Source organism: Anomaloglossus baeobatrachus, chromosome 1, assembly GCF_048569485.1.
Source record: "Anomaloglossus baeobatrachus isolate aAnoBae1 chromosome 1, aAnoBae1.hap1, whole genome shotgun sequence".
NCBI classification, from domain to species: Eukaryota; Metazoa; Chordata; class Amphibia; order Anura; family Aromobatidae; genus Anomaloglossus; species Anomaloglossus baeobatrachus.
In genome coordinates this window covers 967,753,383-967,776,521 of record NC_134353.1, presented here as the reverse complement: position 1 = coordinate 967,776,521, position 23,139 = coordinate 967,753,383, and the positions used below count along the sequence as shown (strand labels likewise).

At 52.8% G+C, this 23,139-nt stretch overlaps 2 protein-coding genes across 2 annotated transcripts in view; both read right to left on the bottom strand.

Annotated features, from left to right (window-relative positions):
• LOC142258008 (uncharacterized) overlaps positions 1-13,039 on the bottom strand; it is a 496,305-nt gene extending 483,266 nt beyond the window's left edge. Inside the window, 1 exon segment of the mRNA XM_075330413.1 lies at positions 12,923-13,039. Within this exon segment, the coding sequence (XP_075186528.1) occupies positions 12,923-13,004 (82 nt within the window). The 5' untranslated portion in view covers positions 13,005-13,039.
• LOC142257980 (uncharacterized) overlaps positions 1-23,139 on the bottom strand; it is a 347,977-nt gene that overhangs the window by 284,726 nt on the left and 40,112 nt on the right. The gene's annotated exons all lie outside the window — the stretch shown is intronic.

Sequence of the window (23,139 nt, the reverse complement as noted above, 5' to 3'; positions counted from 1 at the left end):
CAACGCTGATTTACTATATTAATCCTGCCGAAATTGGTGCCTAAATACACCTCCGGATTACCTGTGGTGCGGTGATTATCCTGATCGGTAACATGAGTAGAGGTCGTAGCGCTGCGGCGGCCGAGAAGCTGAAGAAATTTGCCCGGGACTCCCAGCAAGATGGCGCCGGCAAACAGGCAGAGCGGGAAGCCAGCGAGGCGGAAGAGGAGGACATGGAGGCCGGATCTAAGGGATCGCAGGAGATGACCTTGCAGCAAGTAAGTACGCAATTACTTGCAGCAATCCAGGATTCGAAAGTGTCGCTTATGGGCAAAATCGAGGAGGTTAAGATCGATGTGGGTCTCCTCAGGCTGGATTTGCAAAACCTAAGAGAGCGGGTAAAGGAGACGGAGCAGAGGATCTCCACGCTAGAGGACGACGCAAGAGTGACGCCGGGCAGACTATCCTCCTTGGAAAGTGCGGCAAACAACTGGGCACAGAGGGCTGATGACCTAGAGAATCGTCTGCGTCGCAATAATTTAAGAATCCTAGGGATGCCGGAGAGAACAGAAGGGAGCGACCCATGTAAGTTTATGGAAACATGGCTCTCCGAAACCTTCCCTGATGCGACGTTGTCTGCGGCTTTCGCCATAGAAAGAGCCCATCGGGTGCCGGCCAGGCCTCCTCCCCCGGGAGCGCAGCCCAGACCCCTCTTGGCCAGACTATAGAACAGCAGGGATAGAGATGCGATCCTAAGTGTGGCGACGCAAGGACTCGATCTCACATAACGCCTTCATATTGATCTTCCCTGACTTCTCTGCGTCTCTCCAGAAAACAAGGGCATCCTTCATCCAAGTGAAAAGACGCCTTAGGGAACACCAGATTGCCTACTCCATGATATTCCCAGCTCGTCTTAGAGTGGTTCATCAAGAGCATTCCCTGTTCTTCACCTCTCCTGCGGAGGCGGATGATTGGATCAACTCGCTGAAAAGGAAACGCTGATGCGCTGCTGATTCGGGCGACACCCTGGTGATCGTTGTTGTGTCTACATCACGGTTTCGACCCACCTCCCCTTATCTCTTCCGGAGTGAGGACGGAAATGCGATTCCAGTTTCTGGGGCGTTGTGTTTGAAATCACTGTTGCAATCGATTTTTGATCCTCCACTGTTGGAATCCTGCGTCCCTCGTTATTGAAGGTGCGAAATAATTTTTCCTCCTTTTCTCCTGTTTTGTAAGTGGAGAGGGGTTCGGGATCGCTGTTGCGCCCGCTCCCCTGGCTTCAGATTGCTGATAAGCTGGTGATTATGTGAAGATGCGCTGTTGTGATTGCGACCCTCCGGACGCTTGTGGGCCCCCAGATGCGACCAATATGGGTCCTCCACTGAGCCAGTTGTCTAACCTCCCCCCCGTGTCTAGATGGCTGGAGGCGGGCCAGGGCTGCGTTCTCGGATATGACATGGCCTGCGATCATTGCTGAGTTCAGTTTGAGTCCCAGAGTCCCGGATTACTGCCACTTTGGACGCTGTTGCGTCGCTTGTGGGGCCCGGACTGAGGTGAGGTCCGACGGGACTTGGGCCGGACCGTTGCTGCGTCACCAAAAGCACCTTCAAGCAGACTCATGTTATCCTGTATTTCTCAGTCCGGTATGTGACTCCATTTTGGGATCGCACTATTCTGCAACACATCTAAGTTCACAATGTTGGTTTCTATTGTAGAGCTTTATGAAGTTTCTTAGGCTACCACGTATTATAGTATCTCATAACCTAAGGCTACTTGCAACTATCCCTTTGGTTTCCTCCACACTCTCACTCTTCCCCCCTTCCCCTGCTCAACCCCCTTATCCCTGCCCACCCTTACTCCCCCCCCTTCTCCTCCCCTCACACCAACCCTTCTCCCCCTCCTGTCCCCTCAATCTCTCTCCCCCACAGTCCTTTTCCCCTTGTTTTCAACTCCCAATTCCACCCTCCCTCAACCCCCCCACGCTGCCCCCATGCTCCCTCCCCCTCCATACCTCTCCTTCTTCACACTTTTCCCCCTTCCTCCCCCCCTTTCTTTTTTCTCTCTCTCTCCCCTCTTCCTCCTATCTCCATACCCCCCTATTCTTTCCCTTATTTATGCATGTTATAGGTTACGTAACAAGGTAATTGACAAATTTAAGCTGTTGGACTGCAGGAGCCGCTCAAGTCCTTGTTTGAGGACACCCCCGTACCAAGTACATTATCTAGCCACGTTGGTTCACCCTAGTCGTTGCTAGGGAAAATCTCTCCTGGTCGCACTATTGGACCAGTTCTTGTCGGCGGCGTAAGTGCAGCCGATTGTTCGCATTTAAGGGTACGTTCACCCAAGTTCTACTGTAGGTTAAGTTCTTGACATACTTCATTTAATTTCACAGGTGATATCTTTCAATGGCTTTAAACTTAATGACATGGAATGTTCGGGGACTGGGCACAGCCAGGAAAAGTGCGGCAGTATTTGCACATATCAAAAGATCCACAGCTCAGATTGTATTGTCGCGAGCGGGGAGGAGGGTGCCGGCACCTCGCTCACCCCTCTGCTCGGGTCCGGCTGCTGCTGCTCAGTGGTGGCTCGAGCGATGGGCCGGATCCCGGGGGTTCTCGAGCGGCGTTCCTCGCCCGTGAGTGAAAGGGGATTGGGTTTTGGGATATAGTCTATTGTCCGTGACGCCACCCACGGTTGTGGTGATTTGTAGCACCACCGCTGCTCAATATGGGGATCCCGGGAGTGGTGATGTGGAGCAGCCAGTTGTTGTGTTGCCCCTCCGTGGGTAGGGGTTGGTGATCCCGGGGCCCAGTGACGGTGTGGGGGATGCAGGGCCTGGTGGGCGCAGGGACGCGGGGTCAGCGCTGTGCCTTCCGGCACTGTGGTACTCACTCAGCCTGAGACGGTGACACAGTTCTCGGTAAAACACACGGCTGGAAAGACGGTTCCCACGGACGGCTGCACTTGCTCTCCCAGTAGGTAACGGTGATGTCCCTTTGACCTGCACCTAATGTTTCTGTGATGGTAGCGATGGGTTCCCACCGGTAACCCACTCCCCGGCTTGGATATGGGCCGGAGGAGCCCTACTTTGCCCGCAGACGCTGGCCCCGAGGAACTGGTGCCCTGGCGGTGTTCCTCCTTAATGGTTGGACTTTTGCCTTCAGTCGGGACTTGGTTGTTTGGAGACAGGCATCCCCTTCACTGACGGATTTGGCAAATTATGGCGACTCCTAGTCTTGCCGGGATCCGAGAGGCCCCTGCCTTTGTGCTGACTGTCCTTCGTATACTGCTCCAGACCGCCGGGCCACTACCCGTCCGCGGTCCTTCCAGCAACCTCCGAGCAGTCCCCCTCCAGACAATCACCGCTGTTGCTGACCTTGCTGACACTGTCCTGCACTTAGCCGGACCAACTTCAGGCCTTTCTGCTCTCACTTTTACTCTTTCCTTCTTTGCTCCACCACTACTTCACTTTCACTTACTTCACTCCCCTGAACTCAACTCTCTATCTCTGTTCACTTAGCTCCTCACTCAAGCTCCCCCTGAGCTAATCTGCCTGGTTCTTCCCGCCTCCAGGGCTGTGTACTCCTCGGTGGGCGGAGCCAACCGCCTGGCCCACCCCCTGGTGTGAACATCAGCCCCTGGAGGAAGGCAACAAGGATTTTAGTAGCCTTGGTGTTCCTAACTGGGATGTAGGGTGTGGTGGTGTGATGACCTGTGACCCCTGGCTTGCCCAGGGTGTCACATTGCCCCTTAGCAAAATGCAGACCGTCCGCGGGCTGCCCGTCCAACACCGATTTTATTTTCTGTAAAATGTAAAAAAGTAAACGGTAACATATATATAAATCATGGCATCATCCCACAACGGGAGGTTAATTTCTTAAACGTTACTAAACGGTTTTACGGGTACGGTTTCCGCTCTCTCCCACCCAAGCAACCTGGCCCTGATGCTGCCCCTAAAACCCAGGCAGCACCCCTTGACCCAAGTCCAGCACAAGTCACCCGAGCGGGATCTGTCCTTCCCCTCCAGAGGGTAGCCACCGGTTCCTGTGGTGGCTGGGCCCCAGCCTGCTCTGCTGAGGGCCCTCCCTCCAACCTGCCTCTCCGGAGGCGGCAATTGCGGAAACGGTACGGTAAAACAACTTATTTACAAGCCACTTAACGTTTGTGGTTGCCCTGCAAGTTCACGGGCTTGTCCATGGATAGTTCCCATGCTAACTTTTTAAACGGTCACCACGGGGACAACGGTGCCGGCTCCGGCCGGTTCAATCACTGTTAGACAATCAGATTATTTTTCGGTTTCATTTCACTTATCATTTTCAACTTTTTAAAACTCAAACTCACATAACTCAGTGGTGGTCCCAACGGGGACTGTTGCAGCGGGCATCCGCTGCCCTACTCCGGTTCTTCGGCTTCATCCGAGGGAGGGGGTGCAGGACTCACTCTGCTCTCCTGGCTGCCCCGCAGTTTGGCATCTAGGGCAAACCACCCCCTCTCTCCACAGTGCCGGGTATACTGCACAATATCCCCCGGCATCAGATTACGGCCGGGGTGCTCTTCAGGCAGGTGGGCATTTACATCCCGCCGGGCTACAAACACTTTGGCCTCCAGGCCCGGTTCATAAATAAACCCGTAGCCCCGGCGGACATCAAACCGCCTCACCTGCCCCTCGTACAGCGGGCCCCGGACACGGAACGTGGCCTGGCGGAGATTTTCTTTCTCCCTTATAGCTCGGGCCACCAGCTCGGCCTTCTTCCTCTCCCGTTCACCGATCTCCCGGCCCAGCGGTACCGGCTCCCTATCCCAATACGGGGCTGCTGCGAGCTCCGGTGCACGGATCAGGCCCCGCGGGACATCCTGGACGTTGCCCACTGTCAGGAATCTGGGCGGCGGGTCCCGCGGTGTCTTGGCCTTGGGCGCTGCCTTACAGCTACAACCCGGCGCTACCTCAGCCGAGGTGTGGGGGATGGGCACAGGGGCTTTCCGCGGCTTGGCCTTCGGCTCGGAACGGGTCATCGGCTCCAGCTCGGGGAACTTCTCAGGGGCTGCCTCTGGTGCAGACTTCGGGGCCTTTCACGGCAACACCTCCGGCTTGCTACGGGCTCCGGCTACAGGTCGGCCCACCGGGGCGGGCATGCTGGGTATCGCTACCGGTTGCGGTGGCAGCGGGCCTAGTGGCGGGGTCACAGCCTCCGAGACGGGTGGTGAAGGAGGCAGCGGAGGGAGAGGGCTTGGACCGGGTCCCTCAGCCGCAGCGACCGGTCCCTTGGGGACATAGGGGCGTGGGTCACTCACCCTCCCTTCCTCCGCCTCCTCCTCGTGTCTCCGCACGGTGGCTATAACGTCCACCATGTCGGTCTCCCACTCCTCCAAGAGGAGCTGCATCTTGACCTGCAGCCTTAGGTGGAGCTGCGCGGTCCGGATTTCCACCCACGCTGCGGTTCCCGGCGCGGGGGCCACGGTGTTTCGGGACGGCATCCACATATTGACTTCTTCCAGGAACGGGGTGACTGCAGAGTCCTGGCGTCCCTGCTTTTATAGCTGCTCTCACATGCAGCCAGCCGCCATCGCGTCCCCCTTAGCTTCTTTCCGCCCACTCCTCTATTGGGGCGGAGTTTTGGCCTTCGCACCTCTGCTACTCGAGAAGACGCTCGAGCGGGAACTTTTCGCGCCAAAGATGGCGACTTCCGAAATTTTTCAGCCGGATACCTCCGGCGGTCACAAGGCGCACCTCTACCCAACGGCAGAGCGGTAAGATCCTGTTCGTGACGCCAAGTTGTCGCGAGCGGGGAGGAGGGTGCCGGCACCTCGCTCACCCCTCTGCTCGGGTCCGGCTGCTGCTGCTCAGTGGTGGCTCGAGCGGTGGGCCGGATCCCGGGGGTTCTCGAGCGGCGCTCCTCGCCCGTGAGTGAAAGGGGATTGGGTTTTGGGATATAGTCTATTGTCCGTGACGCCACCCACGGTTGTGGTGATTTGTAGCACCACCGCTGCTCAATATGGGGATCCCGGGAGTGGTGATGTGGAGCAGCCAGTTGTTGTGTTGCCCCATCCGTGGGTAGGGGTTGGTGATCCCGGGGCCCAGTGACGGTGTGGGGGATGCAGGGCCTGGTGGGCGCAGGGACGCGGGGGGCAGCGCTGTGCCTTCCGGCACTGTGGTACTCACTCAGCCTGAGACGGTGACACAGTTCTCGGTAAAACACACGGCTGGAAAGACGGTTCCCACGGACGGCTGCACTTGCTCTCCCAGTAGGTAACGGTGATGTCCCTTTGACCTGCACCTAATGTTTCTGTGATGGTAGCGATGGGTTCCCACCAGTAACCCGTGCCCGGCTTGGATATGGGCCGGAGGAGCCCTACTTTGCCCGCAGCGCTGGCCCCGAGGAACTGGTGCCCTGGCGGTGGCGGTGTTCCTCCTTAATGGTTGGACTTTTGCCATCAGTCGGGACTTGGTTGTTTGGAGACAGGCGTCCCCTTCACTGACGGATTTAGCAAATTATGGCGACTCCTAGCCTTGCCGGGATCCGAGAGGCCCCTGCCTTTGTGCTGACTGTCCTTCGTATACTGCTCCAGACCGCCGGGCCACTACCCGTCCGCGGTCCTTCCAGCAACCTCCGAGCAGTCCCCCTCCAGACAATCACCGCTGTTGCTGACCTTGCTGACACTGTCCTGCACTTAGCCGGACCAACTTCAGGCCTTTCTGCTCTCACTTTTACTCTTTCCTTCTTTGCTCCACTACTACTTCACTTTCACTTAGCTCCTCTACCACTTCCTTCTACTTCACTCGCCTGAACTCAACTCTCTATCTCTGTTCACTTAGCTCCTCACTTAAGCTCCCCCTGAGCTAATCTGCCTGGTTCTTCCCGCCTCCAGGGCTGTGTACTCCTCGGTGGGCGGAACCAACCGCCTGGCCCACCTCCTGGTGTGAACATCAGCCCCTGGAGGAAGGCAACAAGGATTTTAGTAGCCTTGGTGTTCCTAACTGGGATGTAGGGTGTGGTGGTGTGATGACCTGTGACCCCTGGCTTGCCCAGGGCGTCACAGTATGTTTACAAGAGACCCACTTATTGTCAGAGATCACTAGAGTGCTTCAAAAGCCTTGGGTCCAATGGTCAGCCCATTCTGTTCATTCCTCATATTCTAGGGGAGTATCAGTGCTAATCCACAAAACATTGCGCTGGGACCCGGGTAGGTTTATAAAGGATAATGATGGGAGATATGTATTTATCCAGGCTCATATTGATGGGGTAATGATAGTGATCCTAGCCATATACATCCCCCCTGCGATGGGAATTTCGACACTGTATGAGGCGGCTAAGTTTGCCTCGCAATTCCCACAAGCTCTGGTGCTCTGCATGGGGGACTTTAACTTGATCAATAACCCAGGACTGGATAGATTCAGCGCCCGACAGATCTCGATCTCTCATACGATACAAAGCAGACTGAGCGCATTCCTACAGGAGGTGGGATGGCATGATATGTGGCGGTTCTATAATCCAGTATTGAGAGAATATACATGTTATACTCCGGGGAAAAAATCCTTATCTAGGATTGACTACATCTGTGGGAATGAGAGAGTCTGTGCCCATATACAATCGGTATGTCACTTGCCCAGATCAGTATCAGACCACTCCCCGGTATTTGTCGGCATTAAATGGGAGGGATGTAAATCACACAGATTGTCACGGAAAATTAACCCTTGGTGGCTTTCACTTTTCGGAACCAATGATAGGATTCCTGACCAAATTATGGCATATACTGAGACGAATTCCATAAAGGAAAATCACTCGGCCTTTTGGGACGCACTTAACGCGTATTTGAGGGGATGCTGTCACTCCTCTATCTCCTATCTCAAGAAACAGGCAGCCAGAGAGGAGGAGGAATTGGCCACTCAAAATAGAACACTAGAACATAGATTTACTTCGGACCCGTCTGAGGATAACAGAACCCAATGGTTACAAGCTGGGAGGAAATATCTTTTAGATTTACAGGACAAGGCTAAGAGACATGTCTTCTTCACGAACCAGAGGTATTTCGAGCAAGGGACCCAATCTAGTAGCCTACTAGCGTTCTTGGTGCACCAGTCCAATAGCTCACCTGCGGTCCTTAAGATTAGAGCCCCTAGTGGCGAACCAGTTACTTCCGTCAATGACATTCTGGAAGTGTTCTTGGAATTTTATAGGAACCTATATGAGTCCAGACTGACCGTATCGGGGGAGGAAATTGCTGATTACCTGTGAGGTCTGGAATTTCCCAGATTAACTTCGGCTCAGAGATCGGCCTTGGATGAGCCCATTAGTATGGAGAAGATGGTGGAAGCGATGGGGCACTTAATAAAGGTAGGGCGTCTGGTCCTGACGGACTCCCGATTGAAATATTTAGCAAATATCAAGGGGGGCTTGCTCCAGCCCTCCTGGAAACGGTTGAGGCATCGTTCCGAACGGGACGGTTGTCTGACTCTTTCTATGAGGCAACCATCGTTCTGCTACTAAAACCAGACAAGGACCCATTGGATTGCGGCTCGTACAGACCAATCTCTTTGTTGAACTCTAACTATAAAATCCTTACCAAAATATTGGCAACTAGACTTAACAAAGTGATCTCCTCCATAATACATGAAGACCAGTCGGGATTCATTCCGGGTAGGAGTACCTCGGATAACCTGAGGAGGGCGCAGGTGATCTTACAGATGGGTACCAAGTTAGAGGAGGATTGGGCTCTGGTCTCATTGGAGGATGCGGCCAAGGCCTTTGACTCTATAGAATGGCCATACCTGCTGGAGGTGCTGCGGGCATTTGGTTTCGGCAACAAATTCATCAGATGGACTGAGATTATATATAAAGCACCGTCTGCTAACATCCAGGTGGGTGGCGGGGTGTCGGAAACTTTCTCCCTGGGGAGGGGAACCAGACAGGGATTCCCCCTATCCCCTCTCCTGTTTGCCCTGGCCATGGAGCCGTTGGCGGTGCGCATTCAGGCGGACCAAATTTACCAGGGAGTGAAGCACCGAAAGGGAGATGAACGCCTGTCTCTGTATGCAGACGACTTGTTATTGTTTGCATCTAATCCGGATTCCTCCATTCCTAGGGCTGTGGAGCTTATTGACCGATTCGGGGAGTTCTCGGGCCTGGCAATAAACTGGTCAAAGTCGTACCTCCTCTTTTTGTCCCGGGACAAAGAGGACACGGCAAACACTTACATATGTAGGATTCCGGTGGTTGATCACTTTAAATACCTGGGGATTATACTGACAAAAAGCCCTTCGGAGATGATAGCAAGAAATATCGCCCCTCTTTTATCACACCTCGGGGAGAAATTAAATAGATGGAGCCAACTCCCGCTTTCAGTGGCGGGAAGGATTAACCTTCTCAAAATGATAGTACAACCAAAGTGTCTCTACATTACCCAGCATGTATTTGTGCAGATCCCCCGCTCCTTCTTTCGGACCCTGGACTCCTTAATGATTACCTTTGTCTGGGGCGCTTCCAGATCGAAAGTCCAATTGGCCAAATTACAGAGGCCCAAAGACCTGGGGGGTATGGCCCTTCCTGATCTTTATATATACTACCTGGCCGGACAACTGAAATATCTGGGTCAATGGACACTACCTGGGGTGATGGGTTCTCCGTAGGGATTTTTGGCAGAATTCACGGGTGTGGATCTCCTATGGCCCCTATTGACAGATTACAAGAGAGCCTGTGGCGCCCCTGAGGCTTCCCTCGCCACAGGTCATTGCACCCCATCCAGCGGTGTGATGCCCCATTCTGGGTCAGGAAGGGAGTGAACACCGGTCCCCTGGTAAATCTACACTACACCCATTGCTAGGAACACACTGGGACCAGGGATAGTGGCAGTTACCCTCCCATGCTGCATGCTGGGAGGGGCCGTAAGACCCATCCCTGCTCCTATAGGGTAGGACAGAGCAACTGGGGAGGTGGGAGGAGCCACAAGAGTGCAGACAAAGAAAGGAAGGTCAAGTTTAGTCAGTCGAAGAGAGAGAGAGTGTGGGGAAGGAGGAGGAGGTCTGCAGGAGGCAGGCAAGGAGGAGAAGTGAAAGGAAAGAGAGCTCCAAGTCAGTCAGGAGCTGAAACGAAGAAAGAGACGCTTCCTGGTGAAGATCCTGGGACTCAGAGGGTCCAGGTGCCACCAAGCAGAGAACAGAAGGGGTCCCAGGGCCACGGGTAGCTGTAGAGCTGCGGTGGCCTGTTCCACAGGAACATCGGTGGAGGGATCAAGCTGCAACAGGGGACGGTCCCTAGAAACCGGAGGAGTGCAAAATCATCTCCAAACAGTAAAAACCGAGGCCCAGGGAAAGTTGTAGACTCCCCGGGCCACAGCCCACAGCAGCACCTCTAGAAAAGGGGTAATCAGCCGACAGGTGACCCCCCCAGCCTGGAGGCTGTTGTGGAGGCCAAGCCCGGTTTACCCTATAAAAGGCAAGGCTTAGGAAGACAGCAGAAGACAGAGACACTTAAGAGAAGGGCACCGGGTTTTGCTCCAAGAATCACCCAGAAACGACGGAGGTCCCTGACAGTGGTCCCAGCAGTCCAAGGGTCCCTGCTGGCCCAGACAAGAAATGTGAGTAAAAGAACTTGAACTGCACCCTTGGAGTGGTCTCTGTTATTTTAGCTAGACTTCCACTACATCATAGACTCTCACGAGCACCAACAGTGCCCCGGGGCATTGCTCCACCTGTGGGGAGCAGTACCACCATTGCTGCTATAGCATCACCCCGGAGGCCTCACACAGCAGCGGCGGCTTAATAGCCGCAGACCACAGGTGGCGTCACGAACACAAACTTTATTCAAACCCCAAGTCACCAGCCATATTTAATTGACACCCACTAGGGCCACGGAGTCGAGCCCCGCCACCACTGACTACCCCCGGACTAGTCCGGCCCGGCACCGGGTGTCCCATAGCCCTGGGTGGGCGAGTCAAGCCCCTGAGGGCCGTATCCTCCCGATACACAAACTGGGGGCCAGGATTTGGAAGGAGGCTAAAGCCATATTCGGATTCCATGATGTACCAATTGAGACCCCCTTATGGGGTAACCTGGACCTTCCGCACTTTTGTGGGATGCCGGGCATTGGTGAATGGAGGAATCGCGGAATAGTCTCCCTGAGCTCAATTGTCCGTGATGGTGAACTCCGCCCTTTTGCGCAACTGCGAGCGGAATTCGAATTGCCGGAATCCCATGGGTTTCAGTACCTCCAGATCAGGCACGCCTTTCGGGCTCAGTTCTCTGGTCGTCGGGTTAGATTCTCTTCCTTCCCAATCATTGGAATTATTAGATTACAAGGCCCTGGCGGTCTTATCTCCAAATTATACTCCTCTCTCATTCGGGCCAAAGCCATGAATAACCCTCTTTCTGTCCGGGATAAGTGGAGAGCCAGGATTCCTGAAATTGATGATGTAGTTTGGGACGACATCGTCGAATCCCACACTTTGGTCTCTCCTGCAATTAATAACAGACTGATCCAATTATACATAATACACCAGAATTATATCACTCCCCAGAGACTGAAAAAGATGAATAACTTGGTGGGGGAGGGTTGTCCGAGGTGTGGGAGAGACGGTGGAGACTTCTGGCACATGATGTGGGAATGCCGGATCATTCATTCTTATTGGGGTGAGGTTATAGCGGTTCTTTCCTCCATACTTGAAAAACCGGTCACTATGAGCCCGATTCTGTGCCTATTTGGTGTGGTAGATGTACACTCTTAGTCCCAAGATGAGAATCTATTATTAAAAAAAGGTCCTGTTTTTGGCCCGGAAGGGCATTATACTAAATTGGATGAGTACTCATCCCCCATCTAGGGCCTCTTGGATTGCACTGGTAAATGCTATAATTCAGCTAGAACAATTTGTATTTAAGACGAGATGCTCTTTAAATAAATTTGACAAAATATGGGGCAGATGGTTGCGTTCGCCCTTGACTGGGGGCTCACCCGGTTCCCTGGCTAATAACCTACAGACACTGCTGTCGTAGTAATAATTTGCTATCATACCAGTGATACGGAAGGGGAAATCTATAGATCATAAGGTTATGTATCAGCAGTATGATGAGGTCCCCGACATCTAGTTTGCATATTCCTTGTCAATAGGAGTTCTTTACCCCATGTTAGATATAACTTGTGACCAGACACATCTGAGGTATCTACTGTTCAATGCCATCCTAAGAGTACAGGATGTTGACTTGATTATTGATGTATTATCACTCTAGATATTAACCAATATTTCCCATATCCTGACTGTACAAATTGTTGATTTGATTTCTGATGTAATGCCATACTTAACCTTCAATAAAACGAGTTTAAAAAAAATATGCAGCCCTTGCCCCTACCTGCTTGGTGAATTTATGGGAGGAGTGCGTTGCTCCAGGACGGTATGCTGGATCGTCTGTTATTATATCTACACTAGAGGGAATTATTCTGGAAATAGGAGTCTGGCGGCTCCATACGAGGTCACGACACCTTGGAGAGTGTTCTGGGGAGAGGCCGGAGGAGATCGAGCCGATGGTCAGTCGGGGGAGAGAGGAGAGGACGTGACTGGAGATCTGCTATAAAGGGACGCGACTGGTAAATCATTTTCAGCTGGACAGATGTGCTGTGTAAACTTTCATTTTAATATTCCTTCATTTGTAAAGTTTTGTTGTTTTATGATTTCTTTTATGAAAATCAAAATGTGACACCAATTTATACAGAGGATGGATCCGGATATAGCACTGCGGAATAATACTGTGCTATTAAGGGCGATATGATATGTATTATTATTTACTCTATACCCACTGTTTCACATTCAATTAAAAGGATCGGATTTAAAAAAAATATATAAATGAATTCCACAATCAGAAAGCGAAAAATTCTTCTATCAAATAATCGTATAATAGAACGACGCGTCAAAGACGTCATCACATCAACCGGAGCCAACAAGAAGAAGCGCCCCTCACCTGATGTCACCGACCGCTGCTCCTCCATCACCACCTCCTCGTACCGCTCCTTGTGTCCTTCCAGATACTCCCACTCCTCCATGGAGAGAAAGACAGCGACGTCCTGACACCTTATAGGAACCTGACAACAATGACACCGACATCACCCAGAATCCTCCAGTGCCTCCTGTATAATGTCCCAGCAGTCACCTCTCCCCTCATCACCCAGAATCCTCCAGTGCTTCCTGTATAATGTCCCAGCAGTCACCTCTCCCCTCATCACCCAGAATCCTCCAGTGCTTCCTGTATAATGTCCCAGCAGTCACCTCTCCCCTCATCACCCAGAATCCTCCAGTGCTTCCTGTATAATGTCCCAGCAGTCACCTCTCCCCTCATCACCCAGAATCCTCCAGTGCTTCCTGTATAATGTCCCAGCAGTCACCTCTCCCCTCATCACCCAGAATCCTCCAGTGCTTCCTGTATAATGTCCCAGCAGTCACCTCTCCCCTCATCACCCAGAATCCTCCAGTGTTTCCTGTATAATGTCCCAGCAGTCACCTCTCCCCTCATCACCCAGAATCCTCCAGTGCTTCCTGTATAATGGCACAGCAGTCACCTCTCCCCTCATCACCCAGAATCCTCCAGTGTTTCCTGTATAATGTCCCAGCAGTCACCTCTCCCCTCATCACCCAGAATCCTCCAGTGTTTCCTGTATAATGTCCCAGCAGTCACCTCTCCCCTCATCACCCAGAATCCTCCAGTGCTTCCTGTATAATGGCACAGCAGTCACCTCTCCCCTCATCATCCAGAATAATCCAGTGCTTCCTGTATAATATCCCAGCACTCACCCCTCCCCTCATCACCCAGAATCCTCCAGTGCCTCCTGTATAATGTCCCAGCAGTCACCTCTCCCCTCACCACCCAGAATCCTCCAGTGTTTCCTGTATAATGTCCCAGCAGTCACCTCTCCCCTCATCACCCAGAATCCTCCAGTGCTTCCTGTATAATGTCCCAGCAGTCACCTCTCCACTCATCACCCAGAATCCTCCAGTGCTTCCTGTATAATGTCCCAGCAGTCACCTCTCCGCTCATCACCCAGAATCCTCCAGTGCTCCCTGTATAATGTCCCAGCAGTCACCTCTCCCCTCATCACCCAGAATCCTCCAGTGCTTCCTGTATAATGTCCCAGCAGTCACCTCTCTCCTCATCACCCAGAATCCTCCAGTGCCTCCTGTATAATGTCTCAGCAGTCACCTCTCCCCTCATCACCCAGAATCCTCCAGTGCTTCCTGTATAATATCCCAGCAGTCACCTCTCTCCTCATCACCCAGAATCCTCCAGTGCTTCCTGTATAATGTCCCAGCAGTCACCTCTCCCCTCATCACCCAGAATCCTCCAGTGCCTCCTGTATAATATCCCAGCAGTCACCTCTCCCCTCATCACCCAGAATCCTCCAGTGCTTCCTCTATAATGTCCCAGCAGTCACCTCTCCTCTCATCACCCAGAATCCTCCAGTGTTTCCTGTATAATGTCCCAGCAGTCACCTCTCCCCTCATCACCCAGAATCCTCCAGTGCTTCCTGTATAATGTCCAAGCAGTCACCTCTTCTCTCATCACCCAGAATCCTCCAGTGCTTCCTGTATAATGTCCCAGCAGTCTCCTCTCCCCTCATCACCCAGAATCCTCCAGTGCTTCCTGTATAATGTCCCAGCAGTCACCTCTCCCCTCATCACCCAGAATCCTCCAGTGCTTCCTGTATAATGTCCCAGCAGTCACCTCTCCGCTCATCACCCACAATCCTCCAGTGTTTCCTGTATAATGTCCCAGCAGTCACCTCTCCCCTCATCACCCAGAATCCTCCAGTGCTTCCTGTATAATGTCCCAGCAGTCACCTCTCCACTCATCACCCAGAATCCTCCAGTGCTTCCTGTATAATGTCCCAGCAGTCACCTCTCCGTTCATCACCCAGAATCCTCCAGTGCTCCCTGTATAATGTCCCAGCAGTCACCTCTCCCCTCATCACCCAGAATCCTCCAGTGCTTCCTGTATAATGTCCCAGCAGTCACCTCTCTCCTCATCACCCAGAATCCTCCAGTGCCTCCTGTATAATGTCTCAGCAGTCACCTCTCCCCTCATCACCCAGAATCCTCCAGTGCTTCCTGTATAATATCCCAGCAGTCACCTCTCTCCTCATCACCCAGAATCCTCCAGTGCTTCCTGTATAATGTCCCAGCAGTCACCTCTCCCCTCATCACCCAGAATCCTCCAGTGCCTCCTGTATAATATCCCAGCAGTCACCTCTCCTCTCATCACCCAGAATCCTCCAGTGTTTCCTGTATAATGTCCCAGCAGTCACCTCTCCCCTCATCACCCAGAATCCTCCAGTGCTTCCTGTATAATGTCCAAGCAGTCACCTCTTCTCTCATCACCCAGAATCCTCCAGTGCTTCTTGTATAATGTCCCAGCAGTCTCCTCTCCCCTCATCACCCAGAATCCTTCAGTGCTTCCTGTATAATGTCCCAGCAGTCACCTCTCCCCTCATCACCCAGAATCCTCCAGTGCTTCCTGTATAATATCCCAGCAGTCACCTCTCTCCTCATCACCCAGAATCCTCCAGTGCTTCCTGTATAATGTCCCAGCAGTCACCTCTCCCCTCATCACCCAGAATCCTCCAGTGCTTCCTGTATAATGTCCAAGCAGTCACCTCTTCTCTCATCACCCAGAATCCTCCAGTGCTTCCTGTATAATGTCCCAGCAGTCTCCTCTCCCCTTATCACCCAGAATCCTCCAGTGCTTCCTGTATAATGTCCCAGCAGTCACCTCTCCCCTCATCACCCAGAATCCTCCAGTGCTTCCTGTATAATGTCCCAGCAGTCACCTCTCCGCTCATCACCCACAATCCTCCAGTGTTTCCTGTATAATGTCCCAGCAGTCACCTCTCCCCTCATCACCCAGAATCCTCCAGTGCTTCCTGTATAATGTCCCAGCAGTCACCTCTCCCCTCATCACCCAGAATCCTCCAGTGCTCCCTGTATGATGTCCCAGCAGTCACCTCTCCCCTCATCACCCAGAATCCTCCAGTGCTTCCTGTATAATGTCCCAGCAGTCACCTCTCTCCTCATCACCCAGAATCCTCCAGTGCCTCCTGTATAATATCCCAGCAGTCACCTCTCTCCTCATCACCCAGAATCCTCCAGTGCTTCCTGTATAATGTCCAAGCAGTCACCTCTTCTCTCATCACCCAGAATCCTCCAGTGCTTCCTGTATAATGTCCCAGCAGTCTCCTCTCCCCTCTTCACCCAGAATCCTCCAGTGCTTCCTGTATAATGTCCCAGCAGTCACCTCTCCCCTCATCACCCAGAATCCTCCAGTGCTTCCTGTATAATGTCCCAGCAGTCACCTCTCCCCTCATCACCCAGAATCCTCCAGTGCTTCCTGTATAATGTCCCAGCAGTCACATCTCCGGTCATCACTCAGAATCCTCCAGTGCTTCCTGTATAATGTCCCAGCAGTCACCTCTCCGCTCATCACCCAGAATCCACCAGTGCTTCCTGTATAATATCCCAGCAGTCACCTCTCCCCTCATCACCCAGAATCCTCCAGTGCTTCCTGTATAATGTCCCAGCAGTCACCTCTCCCCTCATCACCCAGAATCCTCCAGTGCTTCCTGTATAATGTCCCAGCAGTCACCTCTCCCCTCATCACCCAGAATCCTCCAGTGCTTCCTGTATAATATCCCAGCAGTCACCTCTCCGCTCATCACCCACAATCCTCCAGTGCTTCCTGTATAATGTCCCAGCAGTCACCTCTCCTCTCATCACCCAGAATCCTCCAGTGCTTCCTGTATAATGTCCCAGCAGTCACCTCTCCCCTCATTACCCAGAATCCTCCAGTGCTTCCTGTATAAAAGTCCTAGCAGTCACCTCTCCCCTCATCACCCAAAATCCTCCAGTGCCTCCTGTATAATGTCCCTGCAGTCACCTCTCCCCTCATCACCTAGAATCCTCCAGTGCTTCCTGTATACTGTCCCAGCAGTCAACTTTCTCCTCATCACCCAGAATCCTCCAGTGCTTCCTGTATAATGTCCCAGCAGTCACCTCTCCCCTAATCACCCAGAATCCTCCAGTGCTTCCTGTATAATGTCCCAGCAGTCACCTCTCCCCTAATCACCCCCCAGAATCCTCCAGTGCTTCCTGTATAATGTCCGAAAAGTCACCTCTCCGCTCATCACCCAGAATCCTCCAGTGCTTCCTGTATAATGTCCCAGCAGTCACCTCTCCCCTCATCACCCAGAATCCTCCAGTGCTTCCTGTATAATGTCCCAGCAGTCACCTCTCCCCTCATCACCCAGAATCCTCCAGTGCTTCCTGTATAATGTCCCAGCAGTCACCTCTCCCCTCATCACCCAGAATCCTCCAGTGCTTCCTGTATAATTTCCAAGCAGTCACCTCTCCCCTCATCACCCAGAATCCTCCAGTGCTACCTGTATAATGTCCCAGCAGTCACCTCTCCCCTCATCACCCAGAATCCTCCAGTGCCTCCTGTATAATGTCCCAGCAGTCACCTCTCCCCTCATCACCCAGAATCCTCCAGTGCTTCCTGTATAATGTCCGAGAAGTCACCTCTCCGCTCATCACCCAGAATCCTCCAGTGCTTCCTGTATAATGTCCCAGCAGTCACCTCTCCCCTTATCAATCAGAATCCTCCAGTGCTTCCTGTATAATGTCCCAGCAGTCACCTCTCCCCTCATCACCCAGAATACTCCAGTGCCTCCTGTATGATGTCCCAGCAGTCACCTCTCCCCTCATCACCCAGAATCCTCCAGTGCTTCCTGTATAATGTCCCAGCAGTCACCTCTCCGGTCATCACTCAGAATCCTCCAGTGCTTCCTGTATAATGTCCCAGCAGTCACCTCTCCGCTCATCACCCAGAATCCACCAGTGCTTCCTGTATAATGTCCCAGCAGTCACCTCTCCCCTCATCACCCAGAATACTCCAGTGCCTCCTGTATAATGTCCCAGCAGTCACCTCTCCCCTCATCACCCAGAATCCTCCAGTGCTTCCTGTATAATGTCCAAGCAGTCACCTCTTCTCTCATCACCCAGAATCCTCCAGTGCTTCCTGTATAATGTCTCAGCAGTCTCCTCTCCCCTCATCACCCAGAATCCTCCAGTGCCTCCTGTATAATGTCCCAGCAGTCACCTCTCCCCTCATCATCCAGAATCCTCCAGTGCTTCCTGTATAATGTCCCAGCAGTCACCTCTCCGGTCATCACTCAGAATCCTCCAGTGCTTCCTGTATAATGTCCCAGCAGTCACCTCTCCGCTCATCACCCAGAATCCTCCAGTGCTTCCTGTATAATGTCCCAGCAGTCACCTCTCCCCTCATCACCCAGAATCCTCCAGTGCTTCCTGTATAATGTCCCAGCAGTCACCTCTCCTCTCATCACCCAGAATCCTCCAGTGTTTCCTGTATAATGTCCCAGCAGTCACCTCTCCCCTCATCACCAAGAATCCTCCAGTGCTTCCTGTATAATATCCCAGCAGTCACCTCTCCCCTCATCACCCAGAATCCTTCAGTGCTTCCTGTATAATGTCCCAGCAGTCACCTCTCCCCTCATCACCCAGATTCCTCCAGTGCTTCCTGTATAATGTCCCAGCAGTCACCTTTCCTCTCATCACCCAGATTCCTCCAGTGCTTCCTGTATAATGTCCCAGCAGTCACCTTTCCTCTCATCACCCAGAATCCTCCAGTGTTTCCTGTATAATGTCCCAGCAGTCACCTCTCCCCTCATCACCAAGAATCCTCCAGTGCTTCCTGTATAATATCCCAGCAGTCACCTCTCCCCTCATCACCCAGAATCCTCCAGTGCTTCCTGTATAATGTCCCAGCCGTCACCTCTCCCCTCATCACCCAGAATCCTCCAGTGCTTCCTGTATAATGTCCCAGCCGTCACCTCTCCCCTCATCACCCAGAATCCTCCAGTGCTTCCTGTATAATGTCCCAGCAGTCACCTCTCCCTTCATCACCCAGAATCCTCCAGTGCTCCCTGTATAATATCCCAGCAGTCACCTCTCTCCTCATCACCCAGAATCCTCCAGTGCTTCCTGTATAATGTCCCAGCAGTCACCTCTCCTCTCATCACCCAGAATCCTCCAGTGCTTCCTGTATAATGTCCCAGCAGTCACCTCTCCCCTCATCACCCAGAATCCTCCAGTGCTTCATGTATAATGTCCCAGCAGTCACCTCTCCCCTCATCACCCAGAATCCTCCAGTGCTTCCTATATAATATCCCAGCAGTCACCTCTCCCCTCATCACCCAGAATCCTCCAGTGCTTCCTGTATAATGTCCCAGCAGTCACCTCTCCCCTCATCACCCAGAATCCTCCAGTGCTCCCTGTATAATGTCCCAGCAGTCACCTCTCCCCTCATCACCCAGAATCCTCCAGTGCTTCCTGTATAATGTCCCAGCAGTCACCTCTCCCCTCCCCTCATCACCCAGAATCCTCCAGTGCTTCCTGTATAATGTCCCAGCAGTCACCTCTCCCCTCATCACCCAGAATCCTCCAGTGCTTCCTGTATAATGTCCCAGAAGTCACCTCTCCCCTCATCACCCAGAATCCTCCAGTGCTCCCTGTATAATGTCCCAGCAGTCACCTCTCCCCTCATCACCCAGAATCCTCCAGTGCTTCCTGTATAATGTCCCAGCAGTCACCTCTCCCCTCATCACCCAGAATCCTCCAGTGCTTCCTGTATAATGTCCCAGCAGTCACCTCTCCCCTCATCACCCAGAATCCTCCAGTGCTCCCTGTATAATGTCCCAGCAGTCACCTCTCCCCTCATCACCCAGAATCCTCCAGTGCTTCCTGTATAATGTCCCAGCAGTCACCTCTCCCCTCCCCTCATCACCCAGAATCCTCCAGTGCTCCCTGTATAATGTCCCCGCAGTCACCTCTTCCCTCATCACCCAGAATCCTCCAGTGCTTCTTGTATAATGTCCCAGCAGTCACCTCTCCCCTCATCACCCAGAATCCTCCAGTGCTTCCTGTATAATGTCCCAGCAGTCACCTCTCCCCTCATCACCCAGAATCCTCCAGTGCTTCCTGTATAATGTCCCAGCAGTCTCCTCTCCCTCATCACCCAGAATCCTCCAGTGCCTCCTGTATAATGTCCCAGCAGTCACCTCTCCCCTCATCACCCAGAATCCTCCAGTGCTTCCTGTATAATGTCCCAGCAGTCACCTCTCCCCTCATCACCCAGAATCCTCCAGTGCTTCCTGTATAATGTCCCAGCAGTCACCTCTCCCCTCATCACCCAGAATCCCCCAGTGCCTCCTGTATAATGTCCCAGCAGTCACCTCTCCGCTCATCACCCAGAATCCTCCAGTGCTTCCTTTATAATGTCCCAGCAGTCACCTCTCCGGTCATCACCCAGAATCCTCCAGTGCTCCCTGTATAATGCCCCAGCAGTCACCTCTCCCCTCATCACCCAGAATCCTCCAGTGCTTCCTGTATAATGTCCCAGCAGTCACCTCTCCCCTCATCACCCAGAATCCTCCAGTGCTTCCTGTATAATGTCCCAGCAGTCACCTCTCCCCTCATCACCCAGAATCCCCCAGTGCCTCCTGTATAATGTCCCAGCAGTCACCTCTCCGCTCATCACCCAGAATCCTCCAGTGCTTCCTGTATAATGTCCCAGCAGTCACCTCTCCGGTCATCACCCAGAATCCTCCAGTGCTCCCTGTATAATGCCCCAGCAGTCACCTCTCCCCTCATCACCCAGAATCCTCCAGTGCTTCCTGTATAATGTCCCAGCAGTCACCTCTCCCCTCATCACCCAGAATCCTCCAGTGCTTCCTGTATAATGTCCCAGCAGTCACCTCTCCCCTCATCACCCAGAATCCTCCAGTGCCTCTTGTATAATATCCCAGCAGTCACCTCTCCTCTCATCACCCAGAATCCTCCAGTGTTTCCTGTATAATGTCCCAGCAGTCACCTCTCCCCTCATCACCCAGAATCCTCCAGTGCTTCCTGTATAATGTCCAAGCAGTCACCTCTTCTCTCATCACCCAGAATCCTCCAGTGCTTCCTGTATAATGTCCCAGCAGTCTCCTCTCCCCTCATCACCCAGAATCCTCTAGTGCTTCCTGTATAATGTCCCAGCAGTCACCTCTCCCCTCATCACCCAGAATCCTCCAGTGCTTCCTGTATAATGTCCCAGCAGTCACCTCTCCGCTCATCACCCACAATCCTCCAGTGTTTCCTGTATAATGTCCCAGCAGTCACCTCTCCCCTCATCACCCAGAATCCTCCAGTGCTTCCTGTATAATGTCCCAGCAGTCACCTCTCCACTCATCACCCAGAATCCTCCAGTGCTTCCTGTATAATGTCCCAGCAGTCACCTCTCCGTTCATCACCCAGAATCCTCCAGTGCTCCCTGTATAATGTCCCAGCAGTCACCTCTCCCCTCATCACCCAGAATCCTCCAGTGCTTCCTGTATAATGTCCCAGCAGTCACCTCTCTCCTCATCACCCAGAATCCTCCAGTGCCTCCTGTATAATGTCTCAGCAGTCAACTCTCCCCTCATCACCCAGAATCCTCCAGTGCTTCCTGTATAATATCCCAGCAGTCACCTCTCTCCTCATCACCCAGAATCCTCCAGTGCTTCCTGTATAATGTCCCAGCAGTCACCTCTCCCCTCATCACCCAGAATCCTCCAGTGCCTCCTGTATAATATCCCAGCAGTCACCTCTCCTCTCATCACCCAGAATCCTCCAGTGTTTCCTGTATAATGTCCCAGCAGTCACCTCTCCCCTCATCACCCAGAATCCTCCAGTGCTTCCTGTATAATGTCCAAGCAGTCACCTCTTCTCTCATCACCCAGAATCCTCCAGTGCTTCCTGTATAATGTCCCAGCAGTCTCCTCTCCCCTCATCACCCAGAATCCTCCAGTGCTTCCTGTATAATGTCCCAGCAGTCACCTCTCCCCTCATCACCCAGAATCCTCCAGTGCTTCCTGTATAATGTCCCAGCAGTCACCTCTCCGCTCATCACCCACAATCCTCCAGTGTTTCCTGTATAATGTCCCAGCAGTCACCTCTCCCCTCATCACCCAGAATCTTCCAGTGCTTCCTGTATAATGTCCCAGCAGTCACCTCTCCCCTCATCACCCAGAATCCTCCAGTGCTCCCTGTATGATGTCCCAGCAGTCACCTCTCCCCTCATCACCCAGAATCCTCCAGTGCTTCCTGTATAATGTCCCAGCAGTCACCTCTCTCCTCATCACCCAGAATCCTCCAGTGCTTCCTGTATAATGTCCAAGCAGTCACCTCTTCTCTCATCACCCAGAATCCTCCAGTGCTTCCTGTATAATGTCCCAGCAGTCTCCTCTCCCCTCTTCACCCAGAATCCTCCAGTGCTTCCTGTATAATGTCCCAGCAGTCACCTCTCCCCTCATCACCCAGAATCCTCCAGTGCTTCCTGTATAATGTCCCAGCAGTCACCTCTCCGGTCATCACTCAGAATCCTCCAGTGCTTCCTGTATAATGTCCCAGCAGTCACCTCTCCGCTCATCACCCAGAATCCACCAGTGCTTCCTGTATAATATCCCAGCAGTCACCTCTCCCCTCATCACCCAGAATCCTCCAGTGCTTCCTGTATAATGTCCCAGCAGTCACCTCTCCGCTCATCACCCACAATCCTCCAGTGCTTCCTGTATAATGTCCCAGCAGTCACCTCTCCTCTCATCACCCAGAATTCTCCAGTGCTTCCTGTATAATGTCCCAGCAGTCACCTCTCCCCTCATCACCCAGAATCCTCCAGTGCTTCCTGTATAAAAGTCCTAGCAGTCACCTCTCCCCTCATCACCCAAAATCCTCCAGTGCCTCCTGTATAATGTCCCTGCAGTCACCTCTCCCCTCATCACCTAGAATCCTCCAGTGCTTCCTGTATACTGTCCCAGCAGTCAACTTTCTCCTCATCACCCAGAATCCTCCAGTGCTTCCTGTATAATGTCCCAGCAGTCACCTCTCCCCTAATCACCCAGAATCCTCCAGTGCTTCCTGTATAATGTCCCAGCAGTCACCTCTCCCCTCATCACCCAGAATCCTCCAGTGCCTCCTGTATAATATCCCAGCAGTCACCTCTCCTCTCATCACCCAGAATCCTCCAGTGTTTCCTGTATAATGTCCCAGCAGTCACCTCTCCCCTCATCACCCAGAATCCTCCAGTGCTTCATG